This window comes from Oncorhynchus keta, chromosome 14 (assembly GCF_023373465.1).
Source record: "Oncorhynchus keta strain PuntledgeMale-10-30-2019 chromosome 14, Oket_V2, whole genome shotgun sequence".
NCBI classification, from domain to species: Eukaryota; Metazoa; Chordata; class Actinopteri; order Salmoniformes; family Salmonidae; genus Oncorhynchus; species Oncorhynchus keta.
This window is the reverse complement of record NC_068434.1, coordinates 38127769-38141196: the sequence shown is the minus strand read 5'-3', so window position 1 is coordinate 38141196 and position 13428 is coordinate 38127769. Positions and strand designations below refer to the sequence as shown.

At 43.6% G+C, this 13428-nt stretch overlaps 1 protein-coding gene across 4 annotated transcripts; it reads right to left on the bottom strand.

Annotated features, from left to right (window-relative positions):
• Positions 1-64: 64 nt before the first annotated feature.
• LOC118393372 (ankyrin repeat and LEM domain-containing protein 2-like) lies at positions 65-13108 on the bottom strand. 4 transcript variants are annotated; one of them, XM_052461717.1, is made up of 13 exons: positions 13085-13108; positions 10688-11226; positions 7727-7921; positions 7328-7521; positions 6944-7132; positions 4288-4410; positions 4121-4184; positions 3850-4031; positions 3601-3707; positions 3237-3427; positions 2152-3028; positions 1905-2036; positions 65-1721 (listed from the first exon to the last, which is right to left on the bottom strand). In XM_052461717.1, exons 2-13 carry the CDS (start codon positions 11208-11210, stop codon positions 1481-1483), a joined length of 3018 nt encoding a protein of 1005 aa, XP_052317677.1. In that variant the 5' UTR covers positions 11211-11226; positions 13085-13108; the 3' UTR covers positions 65-1480. The 4 variants fall into 4 exon arrangements, with proteins under 4 accessions (XP_052317677.1, XP_035641888.1, XP_035641889.1 ...); XM_035785995.2 differs by lacking the exon at positions 13085-13108 and adding an exon at positions 12803-13038; XM_035785996.2 differs by lacking the exon at positions 13085-13108 and adding an exon at positions 11932-12086.
• Between the last annotated feature and the right edge of the window lie 320 nt (positions 13109-13428).

Here is a 13428-nt window from a genome sequence, read left to right as displayed (position 1 = left end):
AGAGCGCCACCACCATTTCAGGCAGTGACAATGTTAGAAAGTGCTCAAATGACAATTCAAAAGGTGAGGAAACTTGTATTTATTAGTCGAACACAAATGAGAAGATCTGGACATACAGAAGAGGGGAAAATTTGCGATAAAGGTAAACTTTATGCCTTTAAAATTAAGCACAGAATGCCAAAGCACAACAAGCATGTTTAAGTATTTAGGTGCAATTTACAGAACACCACGTTCATAAAACAGAATCTAATCTGTCACCTGTAAGCACAAGTACGACAGACAATTACAATCCTCTCCATGAAAGTTTGTACCTTTGATCAAGATTTAAATTCACATTCAATATTACTCACGTCTCTCATACTGACCCAGACTGACAATATAGTAGGGGTGATATCTATTGAATTGACAGCTGTTGACTTCTAGATTAGCTTTGCTGGAAAACCATACATTTTACAGGAGTTTGTACATCAACTATTTTAACGGCGATAGCAATCTTCCTAGAGTTTGGCTATTGCAGGTTCTTGCACATACATATTCAGTCAGCCATTGATTATACATTAGTAAACATGTCTTTGTTGCACTCTACAGTAATCTGTTATGTACAACTTGGTATTCTTCAGACACATTTAGATAAGCCAAGCTTTCAAGAAGTTAAGCTTTCAGGTTTTGTGTAAGACTGACAGTCGTTAGAGAAGTAAAATGTCAAGACAACACAGAAATGACCAGGATGCACAAAGAAACATTGTTACCTGGAAAATGAAAACATTTCAATTTATTAAATAACAAAATAAAAGCATGGAAAAACTTATGATCATTTTCCCCATGTTTGCATTGCAGCCATTTGTTGTGCCACCTGCAGTAGGATGGCAGTTGCTATGCTGTTGTGTGTCAGGATGCATCAATTTTGATCAAACTGGACAGGATGTGCCTAAATCTGATTGGGGACTGACTGGTCCACCGTTTCTGACAATTAAGGCAATTCCCGAACTGAGAAGAAACAAAAATCACTGGCAGTTGGTTTAATACACACAATAAAAAGTTGGTTTTGTGCTACTTACTGACATACCAAAAATAACTCTACAATTGTTTTTGTTTTTTACTTTTTAAAAACATCTTTTCAGTTAGTGAATCCTATCGAGGATTATATTCTGAGGTTTAACAAACATCTACTCAATCTTTTGGGGAGTGCAGCTGTATTCAAAGTAGACTGAGCTATGATACAGGTGTTTCACACTATGAATAAAATTCATGTCTATTCAACACTCATACAGTATGTAGTACAGACTGAAGGAAACCTGTTTCTTAAAAAAAAAAAAAAAGTGAGTATGTCACAACCCAACATACTGAGAATCTCATGTATGCTATATATAGTATTACCATACATCACTAATACAAATCTTCAAGACACTTGTGCATATTTTGTTAGGTACGTGATTTTCAGCTCTGGCATATTTAACCACCGTGGTGGCAGAGTTGTAGCCTATCGTTTCTGGCCTGGAGGGAGGGGGGGGGTGTCGTTGATGTGCCTGAGGCGGATGCGCTGGGTGTAGCTGGCGTGTGCAGGGCTGTAGCGGCTGGTGAAGTCTGGAGAGCCTGTGTGCCGGGCTGGACTGAAGCGGCCACCGGCAGGGGACAAAAGGCTGCTGACAGGAGAGCCATGTGTGAGGGGAGAGGCCCGATGTACCCTGGCGCTGCTTTTTACCGCCACAGGGCTGGGCCAGCTGAAAGACAAACAGAAACAAAGACATAATTACAGTCTGTGTTTATTACTTCCATACGATAGCAACTGACATTTTAAGCACTTGTCAATGTGTTTCCATATTTACAAGACAACTTGCAGGCAATGACAACTGTTCATGGGGGCATTTTTTTTGTTTGTTGCTGTGAAGAATCGTCAAACCAACCTTTGCATGTCTGAAGAGGTGTATGTTTGCATTGTACTTTTCCATTTCTGAATGCTGGGGAACTTTGAGGGGTCAATGTCTATGACTTCTATTGCGGACAGGACTTCTCTGTCCAACTTAGTTGGCGAATCCCTGAAAGACAAAACGAGAGAGACAAGTTGAAAGTGTTGACAAATGTAATTTCTGTTGCTTGCTAATGTCCTTAACTAAAAACCTCAGAACCGTCACTGTAATCCCCATCACTTGCCCTTCAATGAAAAGTCCCCTTCTGAAGCGAGGTGGGGTCCGTGCTAGGAACTCATGAGAGTTGTCCAGGGATGTATAGGAGCTGGATGATCCGGAGCTGCTCAGATCCCTCCCCCCGTGATCCCACGACTTAGATCTGGAGCAGAGCGTGCGCCCCGACACCGTCCCTGGCCCGCTAGTCCTCTGGCCCAGAGCCTCCAAGCTCTCCTCAGCCGTAAAGTACTCCTCCGAGCTGCCGCTTCCACCACTGGCCCAGTCTTCCACCTCTCCCTCCCCCACACGCCTCTCCCTGTCCCCAGGCTCCAAGCTACAGCCCCTCTCAAACAAATAGTCCTCGTTGTTGTTACCCCCCAGCGTGAGGCGGCCCACCCCAGCTGCCAGTTCGCCCCGGGAGAGTCCCTCCCTGTGTCCCCCGCTACTCCTCCGCTCCCTGGTAAGGCTGTCCAGCCCGTCCTGCAGGGACATCCTCTCAAACTCTACCATCAGGTTGGAGATGGGCGACAGCAGGTGGGAGGGGGACAAGGAGGTGTGGGGGGACCCCTTGTCCCCGTTGTGAGTCCTGTCTGCCCCCGTGGAGGGACAAAGGCCGTTGTTGCAGACGGGCGAGAGGAGGCTCTCTGACACGGAGGAGCACAGAAGGTCTCGCTCGGCAGCTGTCTCGATGAGGTCATCGGCGCCGTGGTGGGACACGGGCAGGATGTGGAACTCATGGAGAGCCAGCCCACCCACAGCGCCCGCCAGACTGTCCTTAGAACACGCTGAGGTGAAGCTGGTGAGCGCCGCATTCTGACGGTTCTTTATCTCCTCCAGGCTGATGTCATCACCCTCGTCCAGGAAGGCCCCCACTGAGATGGAGTTGCAGAACTTCTTGGGCTTCCCTGTGAATGGCAGAGAGGAGGGACAAAATGTTTATGTTAAGCTACAAGAAATACATTTACTGGCCAGTCTAAAATAGTACAGGAACACCAATTCAAGATGGCGGCATCTCATCTCTCTCCTTTCTCAAACTAGATCAATGCCACAGCTATAGAATTCAATGCCACAGCTATAGAGTTTATCAAGAGCAACTGGTGAGGGTAACATTACCTGGGGAAGGGGTTCTGAAGCGGTTGCTGGTGACGTTCTCCCCTGCCTCTTCGTGTGCACGCTGACTGAAGTCCTTCTTGGTGAGGTACTCCTCCAGCTTATGGAGGCCGTCTGCAGACGACAGGTCTGTGAAACTATCCAGGAAGTCCCAGTACTCAGCCCAGGGGTGGCCCAACTCCCTGGCAAGGTCTCTGTGAGGGAAAACATAACACACTACTGTTGGAGAAGCGTGCGTACATTGTAGTGGGTGTAAAAATGTATTCTTCCTTTTTCTAAGACATTCAAATGTCAAAGTGACTGCACTGGTAAAGTAACGGAGACACAGTAGAACATCGTTGTTGAACTTTTGGACTTCCAGACGTACCTGCCCACTCTCTCTGCTCCACGGTCAGGGTCAGACTTCAGGATGTGCTGGAAGTACCCTGCCCTGTCTCGGGGGGGCGTCTTCCACACCCGACGGAACTCATCTGCCTGCAAGGAAGACACCAATTAGAAGTCACATACGTCCTGTGTTTCGACAACAGCTTCCCACATGAAAATAGAAAAGAAAGAAATGACGAGTGAAAATAAGAGAAAAAGAGTGAGAGGTGAAAGGAGATAATGCGATAATGACCTTCGATGGGCTGAGTGGGCCAGCGAATGCCCTGACTGCCATCACCGGATCCATGGGACTTCGTGTGAGCCTGGGAGCCAGCGAACGAGGAAGAGTTTCTGATGGCTCAGGTGACCAGGGAGCATCAATGACAGGCTGGGATGAGTTGTCTATGGCCCTCAGTAGGCGTATATAACAGCGATCTGTGACAGAAGAGAAGGTGTTATTGGGTAAATAGTGAAGTATAGGAAAACAAAACGTAAGTCGTGTGATTGGAAGGCAGTGAACTTACCTTCCAAATAGTCACATATCTTCTGTTTCACCTCTTGGGTTTTGTTTTTTCTTTCACAAATAACCTGTCAGGGAAACAGAAGAATTTCATGAAAATCAAGTAGTCATGTGGACCAATCAGCAGTCGGTAGCTAGTTGTTAAAAATCTATATTTCTGGAGCAACTCACATCAGATGGCTTCTGGTCGTACTTGTTTTTGCAGTTTTTATCTGTATCAGGATGTGAACACAGGACATTCACCACTTCTGGACACCCGAACTTACAGGCAAAGTGGAGTGGTGTCTCAAAGCCCTGGGACAGACAACCAAAGTTAAACACATACAGAGGCACTTCAATCCAAAACACACAAGTCGGTTACAGTTCAACCTAAACATACAGCAGGCAATAGCCATGCACTCAAAAAGTAGTTTCATAGAGTTTACATCATTTGTCGATTTTTTACAATTATTTTATCTGCACAAACGGCCGGCTTATTCAGTGTTATACCTACAGTTAGATCTACAAGGCAGCAGGCAATATACATATGGAGAGAGCCAAATCAAATCAAAATGATTTATATAGCCCTTCGTACATCAGCTGATATCTCAAAGTGCTGTACAGAAACCCAGCCTAAAACCCCAAACAGCAAGCAATGCAGGTGTAGAAGCACGGTGGCTAGGAAAAACTCCCTAGAAAGGCCAAAACCTAGGAAGAAACCTAGAGAGGAACCAGGCTATGTGAGGTGGCCAGTCCTCTTCTGGCTGTGCCGGGTGGAGATTATAACAGAACATGGCCAAGATGTTCATAGTGGTGTGGTGTAGTGGATGGTATACACAGGTATACCCACTTTATTTAAGTGGCCATTGCATATACTAACTTATTTTTCCCAACGCTGTGTAAGCCTGATGGAACAGATCAGAATGTTTTGCTTAAAAATGTTAGCAAACTATTATTTCTTCACATTTTAAGTGTAGCAATGTGCACACGGCGGTAGGCCTACGAGCAAATGTTCCAACTTGCAATTTGCGAGAAAACACCGGTCTAAAATGTGACACCGCACATTTTAGCGGTTTCATGGACAGAGACGGATATATCCGTTAAGAGATTTAGAAAGAGGGGAGATCTAAAAGATGAAACTACTGTCTCACGGGTAGCTAATTTGACTAGGATAATGCCTTTGGCTGCTAGACAATGAAAGAAATGAAACTACTATGTCACGGGTAGCTAATTTGACTAGGATAATGCCTTTGGCTGCTAGACAATGAAACCTGTCTCACATGTAGCTAATTTGACTAGGATAATGCCTTTGGCTGCTAGACAATGAAACCTGTCTCACAGGTAGCTAATTTGACTAGGATAATGCCTTTGGCTGCTAGACAATGAAACCTGTCTCACAGGTTGCTAATTTGACTAGGATAATGCCTTTGGCTGCTAAACAATGAAACCCGTCTCACAGGTTGCTTATTTGACTAGGATAATGCCTTTGCTGCTAAACAATGAAACCTGTCTCACAGGTAGCTAATTTGACTAGGATAATGCCTTTGGCTGCTAGACAATGAAACCTGTCTCACAGGTTGCTAATTTGACTAGGATAATGCCTTTGGCTGCTAGACAATGAAACCTGTCTCACAGGTTGCTTATTTGACTAGGATAATGCCTTTGGCTGCTAAACAATGAAACCTGTCTCACAGGTAGCTAATTTGACTAGGATAATGCCTTTGGCTGCTAGACAATGAAACCTGTCTCACAGGTAGCTAATTTGACTAGGATAATGCCTTTGGCTGCTAAACAATGAAACCTGTCTCACAGGTTGCTTATTTGACTAGGATAATGCCTTTGGCTGCTAAACAATGAAACCTGTCTCACAGGTTGCTTATTTGACTAGGATAATGCCTTTGGCTGCTAGACAATGAAAGAAAGTTCATTTGAAAACCAATAGAACAGAAGAGCACATATGAGAAAGTCTTTGTAAAATAATTATTTCTATGGTGGAATTTTGGTTAGGCTACTTTGAAGCAAGGGAAGACATGCCCCATAATATGAAGTAAAACGTCCAGGTTTCAAAGAAATCAGGAACAGGACAAATATATTGATGCTAATGATAGACCTAACTATCTTCTGGTAGATGGAAAGGCTTTCCCAAAAACCTTCTCTATTAAATGTTAACAAGCTACAAAGTAGCCAATGCCTACATGGCAGAATGATATGATTATTTTAATCAATCCAGTGGCCATTTGTTTTCACAAACTCCATCGCATGTCCGCAACAGAAACACCGTTAACCAAAGAAAACAGTGCCAGTTGCCTACACAGCTGAATTAAAGGGTAGGCCTTACTACACACACACACACACACACACACACACACACACACACACACACACACACACACACACACACACACACACACACACACACACACACACACACACACACACACACACACACACACACAGGTCTTCAAAAGGGGTCTCCTGATGTGGTTTAAGCATTGTTCTGGACATTTTTAAAAAGTATGACATTGAGAGCAGAAATCTGGGAAAAAAGGGGGAATATCAGAAACCTGTGAATTTCTGACCCGGTTGACAGCCTCATTTATTTATCTGTTTCAATAGTAGGCATACTATTACCCTACTTGCACAGTACAGCTTGGATTGGCCTGACTGTGAAAGAACAATATGGGATTCAGTGGGTATGTCACAGTCAATAACATTTTCACACAGGGCGCCTGTCCTTCGCGGGAGGACCATTTATAATGTTTGTTTTTTTTGACACAATTTCAGAATACCCACTTCTCCATGACAACCGCTACACCGCTGGAGAGAGCAGTATTGTAAGGAGACTCACAGCTTTGTCTGGAGTGTTGAGGTAAAGGTCCACAATGTAGCGGATGCGTTTCTGCATCATGGCCTCCAGGTCATCAGGGTACATGAGCCTCATGAAGTCCGGGTTCTCCAGGGTCTCCAGCAGGAGCTGGGCGATCCCTGGCTCGTTCTCCTTGGCTGCCACGTGCATCACGTTGTACCTGCATCCCTCCTGGGAACACACGGAGGAATGAACTTAGTGTGTGGAGAACTTTGAGGATGAATTATTCTGCTAACTAAAAAAAAAAAACGATTGATTTCATCCACACCACATATATCATTACAGTATATTAATCTGGTGCAGTAGTATAGGCTGTATTAAAGGTGGCGCACATCCACTAAAGATTATTGTTCCACCCTGACTCGCCTGCACTACGGTGGGGTTGTCTCCAGAGCCGATGAGATAGCGTGGGTTGCTCCAGACCAGCTCACTGAAGGCCACCACATCCCCCTTCTCCACAGCTTTCCTCAGTTTGGCTGTCAGGTCCTGGCAGCGGGGGCTTTTGAAGCTGTTGGCCCTCTCCCTGTTGATGGTGTCTACCTCCACGACAGGGACGTTGTCTAGTGCGATAGACATGGAGACAGCGGAATGCGATAAACAGCTTACTCTTGTTTCAAACATGGACGTGTGTCCAAGAAATTAAACGCTATCCAAATACCCTTGAAAAGCACTGACTTTGTGTATTTGTCTAGGAATGTACAAATAAGTACTGAGCTAATGTCTTTTTTGTGAGGAGAGAATAATTGTCCTCAGCCCAACACTCACCCTTACAGAAGACCAGGCCTGGTACGACAGGGGAGACACAGGGGGCAAATTTACTGGGAGAGGGGTAGTAGTCACTGATCCCTTTGGCAAATTTCTCAGCATCCTCTCGATTGGAGAAGGCTTTAAAGCGAGCTCCTTTCATCATCTTCACAGCCTGAAGAGCCTCCTTCTTATCTCCATACACATGGGACCTCTCTGAACCAGAAAGAACAAATAAACATTGAAATGTATGTTTAGATCCCTCTGGATGTCTACCTACAAATGGAAACATTCCAGAATTGGATATAGAACAGATCATGGTCAGATATTATGCCATCACAAGCAAAGCAGCTCAAAGTCTTACTACTGCTAAAAACTGTAGTCGCCATGCTGATCCAGAATGCCATATAAGTTGACAGATGTTTTGTGTCTCAACCACTGACTTCAAGTCAAAACAAAAATAACTCCTGAACAGCATAAGGTCATGGACAACATAACATGTTTGAATTGGACATTGACTGTGGTGACAGCATGCGGGGTCAACTTCATTCTTGGATCAACATAGCTAGCCTGCCAACAGTTCTCTACCTTTGCATTTCTGTGTGAAAATAAATAATTACATAAACTTTTGAATGATTAACAGGCCAAAGTAAATTGCAGGTTTGGGTGATTCCTCCCCAAAAATGTAACAAAAATATACATGTTTTTCCCCCCACAAAATGTTATTCATTGGTCCTTTGGAGGAAGGATTGTTGACATACATTTGAATCTTAAAGCATAATAATTATGCTTACAAATATATGACATATACCCTATATATAAAAAAGTATGTGGGCGCCCCTTCAAATGAGTGGATTTGGCTATTTCAGCCACACCTGTTGCTGGCAGGTGTAGAAAATAGAGCACACAACCATGCAATCTCCATAGACAAACATTGACCTTACTGAAGTGCTCAGTGACTTTCAACGTAGCACTGTCATAGGATACCACCTTTCCAACTAGTCAGGTCGTCAAATGTCTGCCCTGCTAGAGCTGCCCCGGTCAACTGTAAGTACTGTTATTATGAAGTGGAAACGTCTAGGAGCAATAACGACTCAGCCGCAAAGTGGTAGGCAACACAAGCTCACAGAACGGGACCACCAAGTGCTGAAACGTGTAAAAAATAGTATATCCTCTGTGGCAACACTCACTACAGAGTTCTAAACTGCCTCTGGAAGCAACATCAGCACAAGAACTGTTCGCCGGGAGCTTCCTGAAATGGGTTTCCATGACCGAGGAGCCACACACAAGCCTAAAAACACCATGCACAATGCCAAGCGTTGGCTAGAGTGGTGTAAAGCTTGCCGCCATTGGACTCTGTAGCAGGGCTGCCCAATTCCCATCCTGGTGGGCTGAAACACTTCTGGGTTTCATTCTCTCCTAATCAGGGAATAATTCAGACCTGGGACACCAGGTGAGCACAATTAACTACCAGGTAGAAACAAAAACAAAAGTGTTCTGCTCTCCAGGACCAGAATTTCTGTAGAGTCTATTATGTTAAACAATATAGCAGAGCAAGTGGTACAGCTTCATATAGTGCATTCTGAAAGTATTCAAACCCCTTGACTTTTTCCACATTTTATTACGTTAGTCTTATTCTAAAATGAACTAAATGAAAAATAAATAAAATAATCCTCAACCTATACACAATACCCCATAATAACAAAGCGAAAACACGTTCAGAAATGTTAGCAAATGTATTACAAATAAAAAACAGATCTTATTTACATAAGTATTCAGACCCTTTGCTATGAGACTCAAAATTGAGCTTAGGTGCATCCTGTTTCCATTGATCCTCCTTGAGATGTTTGATTTGAGTCTACCTGTGTTAAATTCAATTGATTGAACATGATTTGGAAAGGCACACACCGGTCTATATAAAGGTCCCACAGTTGACAGTGCATGTAAGAGCAAAAACCATGCAGTGAGGTCAAAGGAATTGTCCATAGAACGCCGAGACCAGATTGTGTCGAGGCACAGATCTGTGGAAGGGTACCAAAAAATGTCTGCAGCATCGAGAACCTTCCAGGCAGACAGCGATCTCTGCAGCACTACACCAATCAGGCATTTATGGTAGAGTAGCTACTCCTCAGTAAAAAGGCATATGACAGCCCACATGGAGTTTGCAAAAAAGACACCTAAAAGGACTGACCATGAGAAACAAGATTCTCTGGTCTGATGAAACCAAGATTGAACTCTTTGGCCTGAATGCCAAGCGTCACGTCTGGAGGAAACCTGGCACCATCCCTATGGTGAAGCACAGTGGAGGCAGCATCATGCTGTGGGGATGTTTTTCAGTGGTATGGACTGGGAGACTGGTCAGGATCGAGGGAAAGATGAATGGAGCAAAGCACAGAGAGAGCATTGATGAAAGCCTGCTCCAGAGCGCTCAGGACCTCAGACTGGGGAGAAAGTTCACCTTCCAACAGGACAAAGAACCTAAGCACACAGCCAAGACAACGCAGGAGTGGCTTCAGGACAAGTCTCAATGTCCTTGAGTGGCCCAACCAGAGCATACTTGAACCCGATCTAACAGCGACTCTCCCCATCCAACCTGACAGAGCTTGAGATAATCTGCAGAGAAGAAGGAGAGAAATTCCCCAAATACAGGTGTGCCAAGCTTGTAGCATCATACTCAAGAAGACTTGAAGCTGTAATCACTGCCAAAGGTGAAAAAAACAATGTATTCCATTTTTAGCTGATTGAGGGGGGGACAATGTATTCCATTTGAGAAGACTAACATAACAAAATGTGGAAAAAGTCAAGGGGTCTGAATACTTTCAGAATGTACTGTATGACAGTTTGCTTTGTAGCACATACAGATGAAATAATATGGCGTCTAAAAGGAGGCAAAAATGTCAAATATTCTAATTGAAATGAATTATTTCTCAATTATGCTTTAAAATACAAATGTAAAAGATAAGTCAACAATTTGTGTCTTACCATTTGTAGCCAAGACATCATCCCACAACGGACACACTCCATAGAAGAACGTTGGTGACATTTGTGCTGTCTTTGAAGGAGTCTCTGCTTTAGACTGAGAGCCAGGGTCTTCCACACCGATATTACAAGGGGTCCTTGACTTTACTGTGAGGCCAAGTTCCTCTTCCTCTGGGGGATTGAGCCCCATTCCGTAACCAAAATCCACCTCATCACTGACAACCTTAAGAGAGTCAGTGCCAGTCGGTGTCGATGTTGTGGCACATGATGGCACCGGTTTGGCCTGCCCTGTTGCACTGGCTGCATTTGCACTGCTGCCTGGGCCTGTGGTGGTGGCATTACTGCTACTGTCCGTGTCTGTGGCGCTGCTGCTGCCCTCGGCTTCTGTCAAGACGCGGGCCAACTTCCTCTCGAAGATGGCGCGAGTGGTGGCCGTGATTGGGCCGCACTTGAGGTCGGCCCTGGTGAACTCCTCTCGCAGCTCATCTGCACTCAGCCCTCTCAGCCCTCTCAGAACCGCCTCCATGCTTCAGCTAGGCTACCTGCATTGGGGAGGGAGGGATTTGATAGTCAAACTGCTGTGTAATGATAGTGACACTGACAGTATAATACAATGAATAATGTGCCTATGGCTACTTCTTAATCTTTGCATGGTTAGGAAATAGATTTTAAACATATTTAGGAAGAATTAAAAACACAAAACACCCTTTTAAGCTTATTGATAACAAGTCCACCCCATTCACCCTGATCCATTCTAGACAGCCGTTAAGTACAGCTCTGCCATTAAAGGACAAAGAGGTATAGCTGTAACTGTTTCAAAGCCTAGAACAAATTATTTATCTTGGATATGAAAAAACCCTCAAACAAACCTTAACCCCACTGCAGCCCGCCTACGTGACACTTGGTTTTTAAGCAGTTTCACAAACATGCAAGCCATAATGAACGGAACGAGCGATGCGAAATATTTGTACCGGGGTGGAAAGCTCTGGTCAAAATCTAGGAATAAAGCACATTTTAAAGCCTTTTGCGTTCGTTATTTTTTAACATCACCGATTTCAGGAGGCGGGGGAATATTTCGAATCTTAATCGATTCAATCGCATGGTGTCACGCCCAAGTGCCATTCCTGTTGTCTACTTTCGTGCATTAACAATTTGATATCATGTCTTCATGGTAATTTTACCGATATAAATATATTTTTTAACTCAGACTTGATTACATCAGACGACACATGTACATCTCGACTTACCAGACATCACCTTAATTTATTTTCGTTCATGATCTGAAATGTATTTTAATATTCAGCAAAGATAAACTGTTGAAATAGACAAAGCTCAAGACGGTCTGGAATCGTCTCATTGTTTACAAGACATTGTACGCATGCTCACTTCCAAGGCAGGGCTCATGCCAGTGAGGGGGTTCGATTATTGTGTCCCGGGGTACACCGGCTATGGCCCGTCACAGTAATATGGGCAGCTCGGTCATCATTCAAAAACAGAACATCTCTTTTTCATGAAATAAATGTTAGGATTTTTAAATTGTTTTCATTGGGAAGGCAGATAAAGCGTTTTAATCAAAAGCAAATGTTCATGTGAAAACAATCCTAATCACATTACTACACGTGCTTAGTTAAAGTCTATTTTGTTTTGAGCGTACTTGGCCGTCGCACAGAGCCGGGCATCTGGCTCAAGCCCGGGTGGCAGTGCGGATCTAAAATGAACGGAATAAACTTTCAGCCGGTGCGAAACACAATTAATTGCTGGCTCGTTAAACCGGAAGTTTAGCCTAAAAACTAGCTAGCCAGCAACACAATTCTCATAGAACATTGGTAACTTTTGGCTAGTCGAAGAAAAGTATACCCCCACAACATTAAAATCAATTCGATCCTTCAGAAAAACACCACCAGGTAGCTTAGCTACCCGTGTATAGGCAGACATACGCTAGTTGCTGTACAACCAACAATTAGCAAGCTCGTTAGCTGTGACAACTGTAGATTCAATAAACAAGTTGGAATACACAATGATATTTTGTTAACGCAACGACTGGTAAATTTTGACTTGGAAACGTCACTTATTTCACAGTATTTGAAATGACAACATAATCAACGTTAGCATGCACACCTCCTTGATCTCCTCCTGTCCTCACCACGACGGTTTCAAAATGTGATGATAAAGGACCCAGGTTTTGACTAACATAATGCTTGCTCGAAATTGAGCCTGTACTCTGAAGTGAGCCATGCCAGCCAGTCAGTCATAATCTATCACTGGTGTAAAGTAAATCCTTTAAAGTACTAACGTTACTTAAGTAGTTTCTTGGGGGTATTTCTACTTTACTATTTATATTTTTGACTACTTTTACTTCAATACATTCCTTAAGAAAACATTGTACTTCTTACTACACACATTTTCCTTGACTCCCAAAAGTACTCGTTACATTTTGAATGCTTAGGACAGGAAAATAGTCAAATTCATACACCCATCAACCGAACATCCCTGGTCATCCCTATTGCCTCTGATCTGGCGGACTCACAAAACACACATGCTTCGTTTGTAAATTATTTCTCAATTTTGGAGGGTGCCCATGGCTTCCGTAAAAAAAATGGTGGCATCTGGTTTGCTTAATATAAGGAATTTGAAATGATTTTAACTTTTGATACTTAAATATATTTTAAACCTAGAACTTTTACTTTTACTTGAGTCATTTTCTATTAAGTTGTTTTTTTGCTCAAGTATGACAGTTGGGTACT

Excerpts from the sequence above, each read along its gene's own strand:
- LOC118393372 (XM_052461717.1), bottom strand. The coding sequence starts at position 11,210 with ATGGAGGCGGTTCTGAGAGGGCTGAGAGGGCTGAGTGCAGATGAGCTG. Across the intron at positions 2,037-2,151 it reads AGGGGACTTTTCATTGAAGG|GGATTCGCCAACTAAGTTGG; the intron begins GCAAGTGATGGG and ends TTTGTCTTTCAG. Across the intron at positions 1,722-1,904 it reads ACCTCTTCAGACATGCAAAG|CTGGCCCAGCCCTGTGGCGG; the intron begins GTTGGTTTGACG and ends TTTGTCTTTCAG.